General features: G+C 34.9%; 1 protein-coding gene across 2 annotated transcripts in view; it reads left to right on the forward strand.

The window, feature by feature from the left end:
* EMC2 (ER membrane protein complex subunit 2) overlaps positions 1-22,397 on the forward strand; it is a 72,475-nt gene extending 50,078 nt beyond the window's left edge. The window contains exon 11 of one of the 2 annotated variants that reach the window (XM_033126571.1): positions 20,507-22,397. In XM_033126571.1, coding sequence (XP_032982462.1) covers positions 20,507-20,548 — 42 coding nt within the window. In that variant the 3' untranslated portion in view covers positions 20,549-22,397. Of the gene's footprint in view, positions 1-123; positions 140-20,506 lie in introns of those variants that run through there. The other variant, XM_033126570.1, reaches the window with a different exon arrangement.
* Positions 22,398-23,127: the final 730 nt, after the last annotated feature.

The raw sequence follows: 23,127 nt of genomic DNA on the forward strand, positions 1-23,127 counted from the left end.
CTAACCTCTGGTACCTCAGAATGTGACTATATTTGGAGATAGAGTCTTTAATGAGGTAGTTAAGGTAAAATTAGGTCATATGGGTGGGCACTAATCCAATATGATTGATATCTCTATCATAAGAGATTAGGGCACAGACACACAGAGGAACAACCAAGGAAAGACCAAGAGAAGATGTCCATTCTACAAGCCAAGGAGTAATTCCTCAGAAGAAACCAACCCTGCTGGCGCCTTGATCTTGGACTTCTGGCCGCTAGAACTGTGATGAAATAAATTTCTGTTGTTGAAGACACCCAGTCCACTGTGTACTTTGTTAAGGCAGCCCTAGCAAACAAATACAGCTCTCTTACTATTTTCACAAAGAAAAAAAATTTACCAGATAAAAACATAACCAGTATCAGATATTCATTCTTGTACCCAATTTTACCTCTTTTCCTTTTGCAGTAGAAGAAAGTGGCTGTACCCTTTTTTAAGCTGTTTCCCATCAGTGTCTCCCTCCTTTTTTTGTACTTAGGCTATACTTCATTTTCATGTATTTACCATACTCCCTTCTATCACAAAGCATTCTGCCATCCCCAAAACTTCACATTATCTCTTCATACTTGTCCTAAAACAGTTTTTTTATTATTTCCTCTATTTCAACCAGATTCTTCCTATTAATACTATTATAAAAATACACTCAGTTTGATACCACTTTTTAAAATATGTTCCCTCATTTCTATAACCCCCCTCCAGCTACTACCTGATTTCTCTCTTATGTATAGCCAGCTTTCTTCAGTTGACTCAACTCGTGTCTGTTCTCCCCTACGCATTCTTTAAATTGCTCCAGTCTAGCACACACATCCCCACCCCCACCATCATTTCTTTCCTATGAAATAGTTTAGTTTCATGTCACCAATGGACTTGTTCTGTCTTCTAAACCATGACCATGTTCCATCTGTTTTATGCCCTTACACATTTCAAATCTGTTCATGTTTCATTTCCATTGCCCCCACCACCCTACTCCAAGCTACTATCACCTGACTCCTGGACTATGACAGTCACCAGATAGCTAGATTTCATGCATTTTCACTTCGTCCCAGTCCGATCTTCACTGCAGTTAGAATGTTACTAACATCCCTAATGATGCCATTTATCCTCGCCTTCATTAAAACTCTTCAGTTGTTTCCCGTTTGTTACTTTAAACATGGCGTTTGAGGTTCTATATACTATCAAAACAGGGAAGGAGGATTCAGATTTCTTTTAAGTATAAACGATCTACCTCTACTCTCACTCTTTGTCTGAATTTAGCCACACTTAAATTCCATGGAGGGTGTTGTGCTTCCTTCTGCCACAAACTTGGTACTCATTGTTCCCTCTGTATAGAACAAAGCCTTCCTTAACTCATCTTCCAGGGTTAGGCCTTTTCTTTTTTTCTAATGTTTTGTTTTAACATACTTATAAGATTCACAAGAAATAGCAAAAACAGTACAGGAGTTCCTATGTATTAGCTGCTTCTCCCTATTATGTTACATAACCACAGTACATTGTCAAACCAGGAAATTGACATTGCAACAATACTATTAACTCAGATACAGACTTTATTGGATTTCACAATTTTTACATGTTCTTTTTTTCCTCTTTGTGACATGTTACAGGTGTGAATTCATGTTACCATCACCCCAATCAGGATATAGAACTTCACAAACTCCCTCTTGCTACTTGTTAATAGTTAACACCCTCATCTAGCACTAATAGCTGGCATCCACTGATCTTTTCTCCATCATTATGATTTTGTCACTTTAAGAATGGTATATAAATGGAATAATACAGTAGTACCCCCCTTCATACTGGCTTATTTCATTCAGAATATTTCCGTTTAGATCCATCAGCATTTGTTGCATGTTTCAATAGTTTCTTTTTTATTCTAAGTAATATTCCATCATATGGATGTACCACAGTCTGGTAATACATTCACTGTGGAAAGACATTTGAGGGGTTTATTCAAATATGCAAGGCTACTTCAGTATTTGGGACTTGGTCAAGACAATCCGTCATATTAAGAGAAAAATAAGAATAATCTCATGATCATATCAATTGATAAAGTAGTTGACAAAATTCACTTCCCATTTATGATTTAAAAGACAACAACTAAGTAATACAAGGAACCTTCCTCAATCTGCCCAAACATCAACAAACTTACAGTTACCATCATATTTGTGACAGACCAAAAGTGTTTCTTTTAAGATTGGGAACAAAGCAAGGATGTGAACTCAACCACTTCCATTCAACATAGTGCTTGTGTTCACTGGTGCAGTATGGTAAGGAAAGGAAATAATAGACATACAGACTGGAAAGGAAGAGTAATTCTTTACAGATAACCTGATACTCTACATAGAAAATCCCATGAAGTCTCCAAGACCATCCAGGAACTAATAAGTGAGTTTAGCAAGATCACAGAATGCAAGGCCAACAAAAATGAATTGTATTTTAATATTTACAATCTCAAAAAAAAGTATAAACATTTAAAAACATGAACAGGTTGTGTTTGCTGACAACTACAAATGCTAACGAAAGAAGGCCTGAAAATTGGAGAGACCATGTTCATGAGTTGGAAAGATAAGAAAGATGTCAGTTGTCCTCCAAATAATCTACGTATCTATAGGTTTGATAACAGTTTTTATCAAAATCCCAGGCAGTTGTTTTGTAGATAGACAAAACTTTCTAAAATCTATGTGAAAAGACAAAGGAACTAGAATTGCCTGAACAACTTTGAAAATAATAAAGGAATGAGACTATCATATATTAAGAATTATATAGCTATAGTAATCACGATAATGTGTGGTTTTTGTCAGAGTGATAAGACAGCAGTGGAACAGAATAAGGGGTCCAGAATAGACCCACACAAATATGACAAATTAGTTTTTGAAAAAGGTGCATATGCATAAGCAGTTAAGTGGAGGAATTGTGCTGGGACAATAAAATATTCAAAAAATGGTATTGGAATAATTGACATTCATAGCAAAAGCCCTTCTACCTAGACCTTCCACCTTACTAAAAAAACAATCATAAAAACCTAAAAATGGGTCATGGATCTAAATGTGACATGTAAAACTATAAAATTTTAGGAAAAATAAGAAACCTATGACCTAGGGCTAGGCCAAAATTCAAGTGATAGCAAAGGTGTATTTTTTTTAATAAGTTGGACTTTGTCCCAAATAAAAAAATATTTTGAGAAAGACTGTTAAAGATGATGGAAAGACAAACCAGAGACGATCGTGTTAAGACAAGCCACAGACAAAATATTTGCAAATGTATTCAGTAAAGGTATTTTGTCCAGGATATATAAAGAACTTTCAAAATTCAATAGTAAGACAAGAGTTTAATTAGAAAATGGGCAAAAGACATAAACAGAAACTTCAACGAAGGCTGTAGGGATGGCAAATAAGCATATGAAAATATGTTCAACATCATTAGCCATTAATAGGGAAGTGTAAATTAAAGCTATGACATACCTTTGAACATCTATTAGAATGGCTAAAGTACTGATAATCCTATGTGCGATGATTATGTGGAACAACTTGGAAATGTCAAATGTTTAGCTCTAGAGGACAGTTTGTTATATACGTTTATATTACCATGTACCTTTCATTTGGAGCATTTATCATTAATTATATTTTCAGGTGATTATCTTCTCCAGTAGATTCTTAGTTAAATGAGGTCAGAGACCATACCTCTTTTTGTCCACTATTGTCGTTACAGCTTCTAGCATTGATGCCTACACGTAGTACATATTTGAATGAATTAAAAAAAAAAAAAAAGTGCACATTATGGTATACTTTATCTAACAGATCTTCCAGAAGTAGTTTAGCTTCACTTCTTCATTTAGTTTCCGAGTAAAAGAAATTACAACCAGGAAGTCACTTCAAAAATCTAATCTGCATATCATGAACAGTAGTATCATGGTTAAGACTGCCAATGAGATCATGCAAGGTGTGACCACAAAATATGGTGAATGTAAATTTTAAAAAATTATTACAATAAAAGACACATTGCCATTAATCCCCCCTCAAAAAGCCCCCCTCACTTCCAACACATTTATCCTATCGTTCTTGCCACTTTCTGAAGCAGTACTGGATGTCCTCTTTTGTGAGTGTCTACTTCATCCTCCATCATGACAACACTCCGTGTGACACATCGCTTCTGGTATGGCAATTTCTGTCAAATAAAAACATTATGTCCTCATCCATGTTATTCACCGGATCTGGTACCATGCAACTTCTGTCTCTTCCCCAAAGTCAAAATGACCATGAAAGGAAAACGTTTTGAATCAATGCAGGACATCGAGGCAGCCATGACAACAGAACTAAAGATACGAAAGAGGTCTTCCAGAGATGCTTCACAAAGTGGCAAGAATGATGGGATCAGTGTGTTTGAAGTGAGGGACGTATTTTGAGGAGGATTGATGGCAATGTGTCTTATTGTAATGATTAAACATTCACCATATTTTGTGATCACATCTCATATATATGCCACATAAATAACAGAAAAAAAAAACAATACCTAACAATTTGACTGCTCTGAGATGTATAAGCTGGGGTCATTCTCAATAGCTGCAGAATTGTCCCCAATTCTAAGGATATGGTGAATGGCCAAGAGTGATTAGTGGGCTATTGAGAGTTCTAGTTAACGACGGTTCTCGAAGTTTGTTCATTATTGAACTCATTTAGTGTCTACTAAATGAGAGACTCCAGCAATTTGTGTTTTAACAAGCCCATCAGATATTTCTGAGGCCCACTAAAATTTGATAAACATTGGTCTAGACTAGACTCAGTTATTTGAAGACTGATTGGAAGAAGCAAGTGATTCTAGATTTCTGTGTTATTCCCTTTGTTTCTTTCGTTGTGTTTGTGTATAGCATTCTTTGTGTTATCCCCTTTAATTCTGCTTTGTTTATTTTTCCCATTTTGTGTTTTTCCTGCAGTCCTGTTTTCCCTAGAAGCCATAATAAAGAACTGGGGTATACATACTTGTTTTGTATATTGAATGGAATATTTTTCCGTGTAATTTTAAAATTAGTATGTATATAGAATTATTGCTTTTATTTTCTTTCTCAGAAGTCAACCTGAATTTATTTGATTTATATTAGTTACCTTCAATAGCTTTTTAAACTTTTTTTTAAAGGGGGCATGGAGGTGGGTCAGTAGTCTCTTAAAAAAAGAAATTCTGTCTAGCTACACACATATGCTTGTACGCAGATGTTCATATATACATCTTTCCTCTATCCCCTGTATATGTGTATATTTGTAATTGTTTTTGCACCCAATTATATTAATAATAACAACAGTGGGGTTTCTAAGGTATGAGCTTTGTATTATAGTGTGCACAGTAGGAAGCAAGAATAATATGAAGTCCTCTTTTATACTCATTGTTTCTTAATATAAAAGTGTGATTAATAATTAGATTTTGATGACCAAAAAGTTAAGTTAGAAGCATATTTGAACAAACCGTTTCAGCCACAAATGAGTGAATTCCAGTAGGGTCAGTTGCATCACTGCTATTTAATGTAAGAATATTTAAACATAATAAAAGGTACAACTTATTTTCAAATCTTTAGGTCCTGGAAAAATTCCTCTACTTCAACAAACTTGGAGTTAGCAATTTGGCAAATCAGTCGCTGATAGGGAAACATCTACTTGCAGATGTCCAAATAGTAATTAACCTTTCTAAATAGAGAATGGATAGTAACTTTGAAAAAAAATCTGAGCTTATGCCTAACTAACTTGAGAGCTACATTACTAATAATTTATTTTAATTGTGAATTCAGTTCCCTTTTTGGCAACTTAAATATTACATAAAAACATTGGTAACAATTATGTGAAAATGTGGTTTTATCTGATAGATGACTGAAAAAGCTGAGGTTTATCAAAAAGCATTCTTTAAAAACTCTAGGTAACAATGTATACCATAATATCACATCAATTTCAAATCAATTTGAAGGTCTCCAGTGTAACTATAGCCAGTGGTTTCAAGAGTTAGACTCAAGTGACAGCTGATTTTGGATCCAATTTCACTCTACTGGTCTACGTGTCACATTCAGTATGACAGAGAGAACCAGAGACAACACAGCCCCATTGGTTGATAATTCCCCAATTTCCCCACACGCCTAACTTGGGGAAAAAAAAAAAAAGACTGGGATAAATATGGCTTGAGGCTTGTGAGGACAGTCAAAGTTGGGTGGTTACAGATACAAAGGATTGAAGAAAAACAATAAAAATAGTCTTGCTAAAAAGAACTTCAAATCGTGTCATCTATCTCTGATTTAAGAAAACTAATGGCAGTCAGGCAATAGACATGGCAAAAAAACAGTTGGTTATATCACAAGTGGCACCCAAGGGTCAGAGCCCTGATGATTGCACAAATTCAGTTTTATGAATATTAGAATGAGAGGGAGTTTTAAAAAATAAGTTAAAGATGTAAAAATCCTTGAATACAATATTATTTCTTTTCATTTTGGGGGCTACTGCTTAATGTGTCATTTTTCTTTATGAGATTGCTTTAAATAAGGGTTTTCTCACAACACAATATTTACTTGTCTAAAGAATCATAATGGAGTATTTTGTGTTACTAATTATATTCTAATTTAGCGTAAATTAAGTTTGAACTTTATTTTCTATTAACAAATCTCTAATGTCAGTGGATTAGTTTTTGAATTCATAATATTAACAGTCACTGATTAGAAATAAAAAAGCTTGATTTTCAGTTGTATTCTTTTCCTTCTACAAGCTTATAGAAGTACGCCACCTAGAGTAAGTTTTATAATTTTTAAAGTATTAAAACTGCTTGGCTGGTTTGATGTTATTTTAAACTTCAAAAAGTAGTCATATTTTAATGAAAATTAAGCTAAATATTATAACAACTGTGGAATTTTTATATACTTTGTTTTTACATGCTACATTCTCAATCTTGCTGTATATGAGATAGAATATTTTTGTTACTAATTCCAGAATAAGCAATTTACCTAATATGGCTCTTGAGATGGATAACAAATTGAAGAATCATTATTTTTAAAACCTGATTCAATAACACTAGAACTGATTTTAATGTTATTACCAACTGAAATAATTATTATAAATATTAAAATACTTGAGAGGCATTATAAATAATGAGTGTTGTATGTATACATAGATACACACGCATTGAACATTAATTTTGGAGTTTTCAATGAATTTAAGTATAATTGTAGAAAACTGCCTTGAGTAAGCTTTGATGCTAGAGATCTGAACATATCAGTAGGTAAAGTTTTTAAAATGCTAATAAAATATAAATAAAAAGAACCTTTTATTTGGAATATTATGGTTGTTCAGTTGGATATGAAACATGCTTTTTCTTTTAGGGAAAAGAAAAAGTCCAAAAGAACAGGTTAAAATTCATCCATAGGCCTATATATGTTTATTGAGAAAACATTGTGTAAGGCATTGAGATCTATAGGCTTTTTCAACTAGGCAGTGTTAAAAACCATTGACATTTTCTTTTTTCCCCCTGCTTTATTGAAATATAATTGACAGATAACATTGTATAAGTTTAAGGTGTACAATGTGGTGATTTAATACATGTATATATTGCCAAATGTTTACAACAATAAGGTTAATTAACTTATCTTTCACCTCACATAATTACCATTTTGTTGCTATGATGAGAACTTTCAATATTTACTCTCATAGCAGTTTTCAAGTATACAATACAGTAGTGTTAACTATAGTCACCACATTGTACATTAGATCCCTGGAACTTATTTCACTTACAATAGAAAATTTCTGCCCTTTGACCAACATCTTGCCATTTCCTCCAACCTCCAGCCCCTGGTAACCGTCATCTACTCTCTGTTTCTATGAGTTTGACATCTTTAGATTCCGTATATAAGTGAGATCATACAGTATTTTTCTGTGTCTGATTTATTTCATTTAGCATAACGCTGTCAAGATCCATCCACGTTGTCATAAGTGGCAGGATTTCCTTCATTTTTATGGCTGAATTTCATTGCATATGTATGCACCACGTTTTCTTTATCCATTCATCTGTTGATGGACACTTAGGTGGTTTCCATGTCTTGGCTATTATGAATAATGCTGCAGTGAACATGGGAGTGCAGATATCTCTTCAAGATAATAATTTCCTTTCCTTTTAATGTATACCCAGAAATGGGATCGTTGGATCACATGGTAGTTTTATGATTAATTTTTAGAGGACTCTCCATACTGTTTTCCATAGTGGCTATACCAATTTACATTCCTACCAACAATGCACCAGGGTTCCTGTTTCTCCACAGCCTCTCCAGTGTCTCTGGTCTTTTTGGTAGTAGTCATTCTAACATGTGTGAGATGGTACCTTACTGTGATTTTGATTTGCATTTCCCTGATGATTAGTTATGTCAAACAGCTTTTTATGTTCTTGGTGGCCATTTGTATGTCTTCTTTGTAAAACCATCTATTCAGGTGCTTTGCCCATTTTTAATTGGATTATTTGCTTTTTTTACTATTGAGTTGTATGGCTTCCTTATATATTTTGAGTATTAACCCCTTATCAAATATATGGTTTGCAAATATTTTTTTCCCATTCCTTAGGTTGCCTTTTCATTCTGTTGACTGTTTATTTTGTTGTAGAGAAGATTTTAAGTTTGGTGTAATCTCACTTGTTTATTTTTGCCTTTCATACTTGGTGTCATATACAAAAAAAACTTTCCAAGACTGATTTCAAAAGGTTTCTTCCTATGATTTTTGTCTAGAAGTTTTACAGTTTTAGGTCTTATACTTAAGGCTTTAATCCATTTCAAGTTAATTTTTGTAAGGGGTATAAGACAGTTCCAATTTCATTGTTTGGCATATGGTTGTTCAGTTTTCCCAGCGTCATTTATTGAAGAGACTATTCTTTCTCCATTGAGTATTCTTGGTTCCCTGTCAAATATTTGTTGACCGTATATGTATGGATTTATTTCTGGGCTCTCTATTCTGATCTGTTGATCTATGTGTCTATTTTTATGCCAGTACTATCCTGTTTTGATGACTGTAGCTTTATAATATGGTTTGAAATTAGGAAGTATGATGCTTCCAGGTTTGTTCTTTCTCAAGATGCTTTGGCTAATCAGTCTTTTGTGGTCCATACACATTTTAGGAGTTTTTGTTTGTTTCTGTGAAAGATTCCATTGGAATTTTGACAGGGATTACATTGAATCTGTAGTTGGTTTTGGGTAGTATTAATATTTTAACAATATTAAATCTTCTGATCCACGAACAAAGGATATTTGTGTCTTCAATTTTTTTTCTTTCATCAAGGTATTATAAATTTGGTGTGTAGATCTTTCACTTTCTTGGTTAAATTTATCCCTAAGTTTTTTATTGCTTTTGATGCTATTGAAAATGAGATTTTTTTTTTTAGATAGTTCGTTGTTATTGCATAGAAACACAACTGATTTTTGTATGTTGAGTTTGTATCCTGAAACTACCGAAGTTTTACTAGTCCAAATAGTTTTTGGTGGTCTTCAGGATTTTCTATGTACCAGATCATTTTATCACCAAACAAAAGCAATTTTACCTCTTGTTTTCTAATTTGGATACCTTTTATTTATTTTTCTTCCCTAATTGTTCTGGCTAGGACTTTAGTATTAATTTGAATAGGAGCGGTGAGAATGTATTGTTCCTGATCTTAGAGGGAAATTTTTCAGTCTCTGTTGAGTATGATGTTATCTGTGGGTTTGTCATATTTGGCCTTTATCATGTGATGTATATTCCTTCTATACCAAATTTGTTGAGAGTTTTGGGTTTTTTTTTTTTTTTTAATGAAAGGATTTTGAATTTTGTCCAATGCCTTTTCACATCTATTGAGATGATTGTATGAGTTTTGTCTTACATTCTATCACATTGATTGATTTACATATATTGAAACCATTCTTGCACCCCAAGGATAAATCTGTCTTGATTATGGTGTATTTTATTGTCCTGTTGAATTTGGTTTGTGAGTATTTTGTTGAGAATTTTTGAGTGTATATTCATCAGGGATATTAGCCTATAGTTTTCTTTTCTTATTATAGTATCTTTATCTCTGTTTGGTATCAGGATAATGCTGGCCTCATAAAAATAAGTTTGAGAGTGTTCTGTCCTCTTCAATATTTTTGGGAAGAATTTGGGAAGTATTGGCATTAATTGTTCTTGAAATGTTTGTTAGTATTTACCAGTGAAGCCATCTGGCCCTGGGCTTTTCTTTGTTGGAAGATTTGATTACTGATTCAATCTCCTACCTCATAATTTGTCCAGAGTTTTTATTTCTTTGTAATTCAGTTTGGGTAGGTTGTATGTTTCTAGGAATTTGTCCATTTCTTGTAGTTTGTCTAATTTGTTGGTATATGATTGTGCATAGTAGTCTCTTATAATCCTCTGTATTTCTGTGGTATCAGTTGTAATGTCTCGTATTTCATTTATAGTCTTATTTATTTGAGTCCTCCCTTATTTTCTTGGAAAATCTAGCTAAGAGTGTCAGTTTTGTTTATCTTTCACAAAACTGTCTCTTACTTTCATTGATCTTTCCTATTGTTTTTCTCTTCTCTATTTCAGTGTTTTCTGCACTGATCTTTGTTGCATCCTTATTTCTACAAACTTAGAGCTTAGTTTATTTTTTTCCGAGTCCCTTAAGGTGGAAAGTTAGCTTATTTTTTTGAGAGCCTCCTTTTTTAATATAATCATTTATTGCTATAAACTTCCATCCTAGCACGGTCTTTTCTGCATTCCATACATTTTGGTATGTTGTGTTTCCAATTTCGTTTGTTTCATATTTTCTAATTTCTCTTTGATTTCATTTTTGACCCATTAGTTTTTCAGTATTTTGTTAATTTCCATATATTTGTGAATTTTCTAGCTTTCCTCTTATTGATTTCTAGTTCATATCAATGTGATTGGGAAAGATACTTGGTATGATTTCAATCTTTTAAATTTGCGAAGATTTGTTTTGTGACCTAACATGTGATTGATCCTGGAGAATGCTCTATGTGCACTTAAGAAGAATGTGTCTTTTGCTATTGGAGTGAATGTTCACTATATGTCTGTTAAGTTTTTGTGGTCTAAAGTGTAATTTGAGTCCAGTGTTTCTTTATTGATAATCTTGTCTGCGTGATCTATCCGTTCTTGAAAGTGGGGTATTGAAGTCCTCTACTATTGTATTGTTGTCTATTACTTACTTCAGATCTGTCAGTATTCACTTAATATATTTAGGTGCTCTATGTTGGGTACAGTTGTGTACTCTTAATGAATTGATTCCTTCTTGGTCTCCTGTTACCATTTTTGACTTAAAGTCTATTTTGTGTGATATAAGTATAGCTACTCCTGATCTCTTTTGGTTTCCATTTGCATGACATCTTTTTCCATCCCTCCACTTTGAACCTATGTGTGTCCTTGAAGTTGGAGTGTGTCCCTTATAGGCATCATGTAGTTAGGTCTTGCTTTTTTTTTTTAATTCAACTACTCTATGCCATTTGATTGGAGAATTTAATCCATTTATATTTAAAGAAATTATTTATAGGCAAGAACTTACTATTGCCATAAATTTTTCATTGTTTTCTGGCTCTTTTGTAGTTTCTTTTTTCCTTTCTTCTTCTTTCATTGTCTTCCTTTGTGAATGGATGATTTTCCATAGTGATAGGCTTAGATTATCTTCTTTTTCTGTTGTGTGTATCTAATGTAGGTTTTTGTTGTGTGTTTAACCTGAGGCTGACATAAAACATCTTATAGATGTAACAGTCTATTTTAAGCTGATAACAACTAAACTTTGTATACAAAAACTATCCTTTTACTCCTCCCCCCCCCACATTTTGTTTTTAATGGCATAATTTGCATTTTTTTATATTGTGTATTCATTAGTAAGTCATCGTAACTATAGCTATATACAGCTATATTTAATCCTTTTTTTCTTTTAGCTTTTATCGTAAAGTGGTAAACACACCATCATATTACAGTATTAGTTTTCTGAATCTGATTATGTACTTAACCAGTACCAGTATGTTATATATTTTCATATGTTTTTAAATTCACATTACAATAGTATCCTTTTGTTTCAATTTGAAGAATTCCTGTCAGCATTTCTAATAAGGCAAAACTAGTGGTGATGAACTCCCTCTGATTTTATTTATTGGGAAAGTGTTTATCATGTCCTTCACCATGTCCTTCATGAAGGACAACTTTGCCAGGTAAAGCATTTTGGTTGGCAGGTTTGTTTGTTTTTTCCTTTCAGTACTTTAAATATATCATGCCAGTCTCCACTGGTCTGCATGGTTTCTACTGATAAAGCCACTGATAGCCTTATGGGGATTCCCTGTCTGAGAGAATTTGTTTTTCCTTTTCCTGCTGTTAGAATTCTCAAGTGGTTTGTTAGCCTCATGAATTTGAATGTCCAAATCTGTCCTTAGGTTTGTGAAGTTCTCAGACATTATTTCTTATTTAAGCTTTCTATCCCTTTCTTTGTTTTTTCTCCTTCTGGGACTTCAGTGATGTGTAGTTTGTTTCTGTTAATGGTGTCCTGTAAGTCCCAAAGGCTTTTTAAATTCCTTTTCATTCTTTTTGCCATTCTGACTTGATAATCTCAAATGACCTGTTTTTGAGCTCGCTGTTTCTTTCTTCTGCTCAGGTGATGCAGTCTGCTATTGAAGTTCTTACTGACATCTACAGTGTATTCACTGTATTCTACAGTTCCAAATTTCCTTTTGGTTCTTTATTGGTTGAACTTCTCATTTTGTTCTGCTGATTTCATTGTTTATCTGTTGTAGCTCTCTGAGCATCTTTACAAAATTATTTTGAATTCTTTATTGGGCAATTCCTGATTCTCTATTTCTTTGACATCACATACTGGAAATTTACTGTGTTCCTTTGATGATGTCATGTTTTCCTGATTCTTCATGATCCCATTAGCCTTGCATAGATGTCTACACATTGAACAAGCAGTCACCTCTTCCAAATTGTGTGGACTGACTTTAGTAAGGAAAGACCTTAACCTGTGTCAGGGAACACCCTGGAGCACGTTGCCACCCCGAGTCTAGTGGTTCAGGGCAACAACTGCGGGTGTGTATGGCAGTTCTGGGTCCTGGGGGGCATGATGTCTCATGATGTCACCCGTTAGCTCAGGCTGCTGCTGTCCATAACATTAACAATTGTGTGGTCCTTGATGAGCACTGTGGGGATTTGCAGTGGATACAAAGGTTGTTATTTCCTCAGCAGTACTTCCAGGTCTGCTGGCTAGGGCCTAGGGCAGGCAGTGGTGGTGGCTGGAGCCAGTAGTATGCACCACACAGCTGTGGGGGCCAGCTGCAGGTGCCTATGTAGTTATAGGCTGATTGCAGACACACATGTAGTGGTGTGCATCAAGAGCCGGGGCCAAGTGTGGGTACACTGACAGGGGCCCTGGCTGTCAGTATGCACTCCTGTGGCTGCAGAGTCCTGTCATGGGTGTGCACGTGGCAGTGGACGTTGGTGACAGGATTTGGGCTGAGTTGTCCAAGAGCACATCTAGAAGGGCTAGCCTCTAGCATGCACATGGTGGGGTCAGCCATGGAGGTCTAGTCTGGTGTCTTATACACTCATGCAGCTGCAGAAGCCACGGTAGGATGTTAGTGCAGACCCCATGCTCTGGCAGAGAGGGAAGGGTGGAGTGGAGAGAGGAACTCAGGCATCTCGCATCTGTGAACTCAAAAACCTGTGGGGTGAAAACCAGTGAAATCTGCAGGGGGCCTTTGCAGCTGTGCTGGTTTCCTCAGTGGCAAAAACTGCTGGGGTTCTCTGGCAGAGGAGGTCACTGGGAACCATGGTCACTCCCACTGTCTGGTTGATACTACTCGCCTCTGCCCTTCTTCTTTGTTCCTAGCTGTATCTGTACGTCTCAGCTTTGGTGGTCTCTGCATGGGGTGAAACTGAAGTGGATTCTTCATGCAGTGTCCCTAAAGGCTGGGGAAACTGATCACTCGCACTGCTCTCCCTTTCTTGTCAAGGAACCTTTTCTAGTTGGGAGTTTCCTCTTGGCACTGAGCAATGCCAGCTTGGGGAATGGGATTATAGAGGCAAAATGAAGCTGTTCTTTCTTTCCTTTTGTGCAGTTATTCTCAGGTTTTTTGTTCCACCATGTTGCTCAAGTTTCTTAAGTGGGTTCCTGAGTTCTCCCGGAGTTGTTTTTGTTAATGGGTAGCTGTCTAATTGTTGAACTTTGTGGGGAGAAGGAGGCGGCGGTGTCCTATTCTGCCATCTTGGTGATGTCACCCGTCAACATTGACATTTCATATTGATTATGATGGGGGAAAATTTCATAAACTTCAATGCGAAATATTTTGGACTTAAAACCAAAGCTATTTGGAGAGGTCATGAGCCTCTGTCTTATCTCTGCCTTAAAAGATCCTTCTCTAGTTTTTGTATCTGTTGATATGTAATGCTTGGAATTTTTGTTTCAGTGAGTTCAGAATCTAGAGCAATTGTGGGCAAATGATGTGTCTTGTAACATCCCACAGGGATCTGATTTTCTGATGAAATACTGCTTTATTAATGTCCCATATAAGTGATTTCTACAAACTAGAGGAAAAATTCCTGCAGAGTAAGAGGCCTTGTCTTCAATTTTCTTTCCCTACAGCATCTAGCATATATTGTTGCCACTGTGGATGCTTGTAAATATTTGTTGTTTTCACATTTTGTCCCCAGGACAACTGATGCTGGTGGGGAGGGTCACTCAATTGCTGAATTTTAACACCCAAATTAGTTTAACAGACTATGAATTTAGTTAGCAAAGTTTGAAAACTGTGCTTTTCTTTAAACTGAGTATGGCAAATTTTATTTAAGGCATAGCACGACCTCTTTGATAGCAGTTATGTATTGCAGTAGTTTAGAATGAAAGATTTATAAAATTTCTCAGCCCACTAAGAATATGAACCAGACAGAAAAATGACCCATTGAGTAATAGTAAATTAAATGTCAGTGTTTTTTGTTTTTAAAAAACAAACTAACTTATTTTTTTAGTTACAAGGGATGCATGCATTTTATCTATAATATAGCTTCAAGATTTTAAATATGCTGCCCAGAATATCTTCTAGTTGCTATGGGGAGTTCTGTTATTCATCAAAGTAGGGTTTCCTACTTGGCAGCATTATGTATTTATGATGGCATCTGTGTTTGCTGGTTGTTGCATTTGCAGTGGAACTTGTATTTCAGCCAGTTGAAGAGGGAGGGGAAAAGAAAGCAAATTAAACTTGACTTGTTGGCAATGAAGCAGTAGCTTCTTGTTACTTGGACCCATATATTCCAAGAACACCAAATACAACTACAGTTGTGTGCCATAGTTACTCTACCTATAACTGACAATTTTTGCATCATAATAAACTAGTATAATAATATTAAATACTAGTATAATTAAATACTAATTTAATTATTAGTATTACTAATACTAATTAGTAACTAGTATTAGTAATTAGTATTAGTATTAGTAATACTAATTAAATACTAGTATAATAATATTAAAAACCAAAAGTTAAAAATTATGTCAGCAGTTGATACGTCATTTTTCAAGTGGAAATATGGGAAATTAGCCTATGTAGAATGATGCTTTTTATTTATTTATTTTGGTCAAAAAATCATCATTATAATTAATATCATTATGTAAGTTTCCTGTTACTTAAAACAAGTGAAAATTTAAATGAACTAATTGAAAAATTATTTCCTCAACTTTTAAAAGAGAAACAGAATAGAAAATAAAAGTAAAGCCATTAATATCTTGAATTTCTTTTTAAAAGCAACTTTCAGTATATGTTTTAGAGTCTGCACATTTAACTCAAGCCAATATTCAAAACCCATCTGTGTCTACCACAAACCGGTGATATTTAATGTCATTAAAGATTATCTTCAGGTATCCTAAGAAGTACCTTTTTAATATTAAGACCATAGAAGCCTCTTAATATTGATTCTTAATATAAAGAACCAAAAATTAGTTCCTTAATGTTGACATTAAATTATTTCATTGTAATGTAGATTCATAGATAACGTTCATTGTAATTTTATAATTTTGAACACTGGCAGTCTCTGAGGCAAAGTTTAGTTAAATATCTACAAAGTTAACTTAGAACTCTGTGTATACAATTGTATTTTTGGTTTTTGGAAGCGTATTAAATGAATACACTGGTGGTGCCAGTATGTATAAAACAGAAGGCAATATGGAGACAAAAATGTATTAATAATATTTAGATCTTGCATTCAAGAGACTTAAAATTTAGTTTCAAAGACAATGTAGAAGAATAAAATTCTGTTAACGTAAACAGCAAATAACTGTTCAGTAGGTCAATATAAGAGCAATTCTTATTGCCTAATGACTAATTATGTTAGTGCTCTACGGGCTCAGATGAAGATGTCCCTGCAGGTCAGAAGGTTCTGTAAAGATTTCAGGGATGAGGAGAGACTTGGTCTTGATCCTAAAAGATAGATAGTTGTAGACAGAGTTGTTGGCATTCTAGGTAGGGGCGACAATTTATGCATCAGTCTTAGGAGAAAACCATTTTCTAGAGGCACAGTGAGTAGACTGTTTACGTTAGGATGAGTATTTAGAAAAGTGAGTACGGTAGTCCCCCCCTTATCCACGTTTCGCTTTGCACAGTTTCAGTTACGCATGGTCAGCTGTGGCCTGAAAGTATGAAATGGAATATTCCAGAAATAAGCAATTCATAAGTTTTAAATTGTGTGCCATTCTGAGTAACATGATGAAATCTCATGCCATACTGCTCCGTCCCGCCTGAGACATGAATCATCCTTTTGTTCATCATATCCACACTGTATATGTTCCCCACCTGTTAGCCACTTAGTAGCCATCTCCGTTATCAGATTGACTGTCGTGGTATCGCAGTGCTCGTTCAAGGAACCATTATTTTACTTAATAATGGCCCCAAAGCAGAAGACTAGTGATGCTGGCAACTCAAATATGCCAAAGAGAAGCCTTAAGTTTTTCCTTTAAATGAAAAGGTGAGTATACAGTACAATAAGGTATTTTGAAAGGGAGGGAGAGAGGGTGGTAGGGAGGGAGGGAGGGAGGAGGAGAGAGAGAGAGAGAGAGACCACAGTCACATAAGTTTTATTACATACGAGGTGTGACAATTAAGTGTGTTTACATTGGTAGCACAGTACCAACAGCTCGGCAAGGTTTCATAACCTTGGTATATCAGTGTCTCACAGCTGTGTTCGTGTCAACATGTGGTGGTGTCATGCTGCGTGGAATTCATTATTGCATTTTTGTGTGTGCCGTCGCAAGAATGTCTGAGCTTGAATTAAAGCAACAAACATTAAATTTCTTGTTAAACTTGGCAAGAGTGGAAGTGAAATCAGAGGTATGTTAGTCCAAGTTTATGGGGATAATGCCATGAAGAAAATGACAGTGTACAAATGGATTAAATGTTTTTCTGAGGGGAGAGAATGTGTCACTGAGGAAGAAAGATCAGGGCAACCGGTAACGAGCAGAACTGATGAAAACATTACAAAAATTCATCGAATTGTGCATCAGAGTCATTGGCTGACTGTGAGAAGCATAGCAGACCAAGTAAACATCAATAGAGAAACAGTTAGGAAAATCTTAACTGAAAATCTTGGCATGAGAAAGTTGTGTGCAAAAATGATCCCAAAGGAGCTCACCGATGAACAATAGCAAAGGAGAGTCAAAGTTTGCCAAGACCTTTTGGAGAGGCAAGACCATGTTTTGGGCCATGTTATCACCCATGATGAGACATGGGTGTACCAATATGACCCTGAAACAAAGCATCAAAGTACACAACAAAAGTCAGCCAATTCTCCAAGACCAAAAAAGTTCTATCCAAATCAAGAGTCAAAATGATGTTGCTAACCTTTTTTGATATCAGAGAGATTATTCATTATCAATTTGTACTATCTGGACAAACAGTTAACCAAGTTTACTATTTGGAAGTGCTGATAAGGCTGCATGAAAAAGTTAGACAAAAATGACCTGAACTTTTCACCAACAATTCATGGCTCTTGCATCACGACGATGCACCAGCTCACACTGTACTAAATCTTTGAGGGAGTTTTTAGCCAGTAAACAAATAACTATTGGAACACCCTTCCTACTCACCTGATCTGGCCCCCAATGACTTCTTTCTTTACCGGAAGATAAAGGAAATATTGAAAGGAAGACATGTTGATGACATTCAGGACATGAAGGGTAATGTGACAACAGCTCTGATGGCCATTCCAGAAAAAGAGTTCCAAAATTGCTTTGAAGGGTGGACTAGGCACTGGCGTCAGTGCATAGCTTCCCAAGGGGAGTACTTCTAAGGTGACTGTAGTGATATTCAGCAGTGAGGTATGTCGCACTTTTTCTAGGATGACTTCACGAACTTAATTGTCAGACATTGTTATAATTATTCTACTATCAATTTTGTTAATCTTTCACAGGGCCCAGTTTATAATTTATAAATTAAAGTTTATCACAGGTGTGGATGTGTAGGAAAAAACAGCATATACAAAGTTCAGTACTATCCGCGGTTTCAGGCATCAAGGGGAGGTTTTGGAATGTATCCCCTGCAGATAAGGTGGGGTGGGGCTGCTATATAGAGAAAGAATGGTAGGAAGTATTAATATATTAGAACAAATATGTTTTTCTAGCACTTTACAATATATAAGGGATTTCTATGTAATTTTCATTTAGTCTTAAATACCAGTGGTACCTTATCTTTATTACTCTTATTTAAAACATAAATATAGAGCTAAGGCTACTGGGAATTATTGTTGTAAAATATAAATGAATAAAATATAAATGTAAGCTTTGAGGATCTAAAAAGAAAAATATAACAAAAATCAGGGTAGGGTGAAGATTTGGTGCAGGAGGATTATGATAATCTGTTTAATCTCTCATTGCAAGGGGACAATTTAAAGGTAAAGCACATAATTTCAAAAGGGACATCAAAGATTTTTGTTTTTCTTACCTTTAGAGAGATCTTTTATTTAGTAACCATGTATTCTGTGGAGGTTAAATTTTTATCTGAATTTCAATAATGCCTTCCATATATTTAAAAATACTTTTAAATTTAAAATAATCCTGATTATTCCATTTTTCTTCTAAAATTATATCTGCCCTTCTAAAGTACTCTTTTGCAAACTGCACATATTTCTAAAGATGTTCAATAAAACTTGGCGATGATTGTTTTGGGCGATGGAATATTGGTAGATTTTTTTAGTTCCTAGCATTTTTCAGTGTATTTTCTAAAGTAAATGTGCATTTTTTTTCTGAAACAATAAAAGCATTATTCTTATAATTAAAAAATTCCATGCAACTACTGTTCTGAGGAATACACTTTGGGAACCACTTATGTAGACAATTATTTCCTGACCTTTTTGGATGAATGATCTCTTGCACAATAATATATGATTTTGCAAACTTAGGAATTTCAAAAATTATTTTCCAATTTTTTATGGCATGTAACAAAGTGATTTAGCAGAAAAGTTTTTGTAAATTATTGTATTTTGTTCTCAAGTGATGACGTAAAAGAAAAGGTTGCTACTTATTAGTTTTATGTCTTCACAAATATAGACGTTAGTGGTTTTTATTTCCAGAATAAAGCCAAATTGGATATAATCATCACTATAGTTTATTTTATGAGCATTACTTGTTGAGGTACAAGAAATACTCGTGTGCTTTTAAAGAGTTTTGATCAAACAGATTGAACTAGTGGATCTGAAGAAGATCATTTTGGGGCAAATTGGCACATTTATCATGTCTGTACTCACTAATACATAACACATTTTCTTGTGTTACCTTTCTTTAAGCAATAAGTGATTATGGGTATAAATCAGGTAACATGGGACCAAAAACAGATGATTTAAAACTAAGTGATGATTAATAGCCCATGATGACCAGCAGTGCTCACTGAGTTATAAGCTGACAGTTACTATAGCAGGAGTACCTCCCTCTGATTTCTGATACTCACTGTGCATTCTTACAGTACTTGCACTCCCAAGTGTTCTGTTTTAGCTGGATATTTAAAAAATAAGTTTTATTTACATTTTTAAAAGTAGATACTGAAACAGATACCATGTTAACTTTAACATCATGATTCCTTAGAAGACCGTTGTAAACCCTTGAGGATTACTGTTTGGGAAGCTGCCAAATAGGAACTGATACAGGTATAGGGTTCCTCCCAATTCTTAAGGAAAAGAGAACAAGAGAGGGGAGAGCAGAAAGTTAGGGACTGAATTTAAGGCTTATTAAAATTTTGGGGGTGGAAGAAAAAAAATAGTGAAGGATGGAGAACTAAGGAAATATAATAGTTACAAAACAATAACCATTGAATGAATGCATTATAACAGACTTTATCTCATTTCATACAATAATATTAACCTCATTTAAGTGAGAAAGTTGCAACTGAGAAAGATAAATAATTTGCCCAGTCACCCAGTAAATGGTGGAGCAATGATGAGTCAAAGCAAGATCTGTAATAAAGCTCATGTTTTTTTCTCCTCAGCATTCCATCTCTCTAATATTCAGAGAGGTCAGAAGAGGGTGATATAATAAAAGTTGAAGAAAGAGTTTTCAAGAAGAAAGTGCTCTGCATTCGATGTGGCGGGGAGATCAAGCAAACTGAGATCGCAGAAAAGATCATGAGACTTGGCAGGGGCGCCGAAGGGCCAGTTCTAGGATCCAGAAGATGCAAAGCCATATTCTCTGGAGTCAAGGAAATATGTTTGTTTTCCACAAGACTTGTGTTTTATGTTGTTAGTGTTGTGTCTTACTCATTTTTTTCCTGGTATCTCTGAGGCTTAGCACAGACTTTTGCCCACAGTAGGCACCAGACTAAGATCTTAGAAGTGGGTGGCTGATGTTGATTGCAGGTCAAAAAGGTCTTGAAATGCTCCGTGGAAGGCCCTGCTGGATTAGGAAGAACACTGTGAGTGGTGATCCAGAGAGGAACTGATGATTGGAAGATGGTGATAAACGAAGACAACATGGATGTTAGCTGATGAAAAACAATGATGGGCGGTGGGTATATACATCATCGAGTTCTGTCTCTGGAGTCCAAGGAGAAGACCGTGCCTCCTACCTCTCCCTGACTCTGGGTCGTCCTGATGTCACTGCTATCAGTCAGGAATGCCACCCAAACCCAAAATTTTTAGATGAAGTGGGGTCACAGAAATTTTGGTCTATCGTAAATTGATGACAACTTACATTTTGAAAGCATTTATTATATGAAAATGTACTAATGCTGGTAAAATATTTTTTTTTCAGTAGATGAAGAAAAACCATTTAGGATAACTCCATGTACATTTGTGAATTTAAAAAAAGTCATTGAAAAATGGGCAAGTTACATGAATAGGTAACTCATAGAACGAGATACTGGGCAAAATACAGTTCAATTACAGAACTATTTATTGAATAAACAACAGGCTATGGTAGGGCTCCAAAAGGAGAAACCGGAAGTAGCCAGATTTATCAAGAGCCTTGTGTGTCATACCTTGGAGCTTGGACTTTATCCTGTAGATCACGGGAATCTACTAAAGTACTGTCCACATTGAAGTAACATTATCTTATTAAGCATTGCGTTGATGTACTTGAAACAGACTTGAGCTGGTGGTAAAAGGAGGTGGGCAGACTAGCCCAGGTAAGGGGGGGAAAATGCAACTACGGTAGGAATAAAAGGGATAAGAGAAAATGGGCAGATTTAAGAAATATTAAAACTTAAAAGTAGTAAGACTAGATGAAATGGATATGTTAAAGGTAAGGGATAGCAAAGAGTCTAGGAAAAATTCTGTTTTTCTTGGGTGATTACCTCAGTGATATAATGCTTGATAGGAAATAAACAAGGGCCAGCATATGCATTTATTACAAGTTTTGAAATTGAGTCTGTAAAGTTACTTTTAAAAATACATTCTAAATGTATTTTTTTAAATTAAAGACTTTACTTTTTAGAGCAATTTTAGGTTTACAACAAAATTAAGAGGAAGGTACAGAGATTTTCCATATGCCCCCTGCCTCTACACATGCACAGCTGTCACTTACCAGGATGGTACATTTATTTTTACCAAGGATGAACCTACACTGACGTGTCACTGTCACCCAATGTTAAGTTTACCGTAGGATTCACTCCTGGTGGTGTACATTCTATGGTTTTGGACAAAACTATGATAACATATACCCATCATTATAATATTATATAGAATAATTCCTCTGCCCTAAAAATTCTCTGTGCTCTGCCTAGTCATCCCTCCCTCTGCCCCCTGACCTTTGGCAACTTCTGATCTTTTATCTCCATAATTTTTCCTTTTAAACTGGAACTACATGGAGTTATGAAGTTTTGTATTAGTCAATTAGTTGTATATGTGATACCATCCATCCTCCAAACTAGAATCATAAATAAGATAAAATTTTGATAAAATTTTAAAAATTGCTTATAAGAATAAGTGTTTATTAATACAGTCATGTCAAAAATAGACATGGAAAACTATTTCCGTCAAGTGTTTTTGAAAATACAGTTGTTGTTAAGGTTCTGGCCATTAGATTCAGTTCTGGTGGTGTTTAAAATAAAAAAAGAAGACTGATTAATTTTACTTAGAGAACTTAGAAGAGGTATAGGTGTTACTTAATATGTCCCTTTTGTGTCAGGTAACACAAGTTTTGATTTAGAGATTCTTTACCATAATATAGTATCACTTCCACTGTGTAGAATTTCATGTTAACCATAGAAAATAAAGAAGCTCATTACAGACATATAGAAGTTTTCCTCTAATATTCTGTTTTTATGGCATATAGAAATGCTGTTTCAGAAAGGTTAAAACATTTTGAAAAACTCATTTAGTAACATGAAAATATATATGGAAAAATGACCAACCAGTGTCTTTACTTTGGTATTGCCACTTAACCAGATTTGATAGAAAGTCAGTTCATAGAAAGTCTGTTTGTGCACATTCAAATTTGACTTTATTTTGTCTATTAGAGGAAACTGAATAAAAGAAATAAAACAAAGAACAACAATTTGTGGCACAATGTAAATAATGACATTATATTACAAGATTAATAAACACTTTCATTTAATCTTAGGTTTTGATGCCACACTTAAAACATTGCTATGGCTCAACATAACTTACTGAA

The sequence above is a fragment of the Rhinolophus ferrumequinum genome, chromosome 14 (genome assembly GCF_004115265.2).
Source record: "Rhinolophus ferrumequinum isolate MPI-CBG mRhiFer1 chromosome 14, mRhiFer1_v1.p, whole genome shotgun sequence".
Classification (NCBI taxonomy): Eukaryota; Metazoa; Chordata; class Mammalia; order Chiroptera; family Rhinolophidae; genus Rhinolophus; species Rhinolophus ferrumequinum.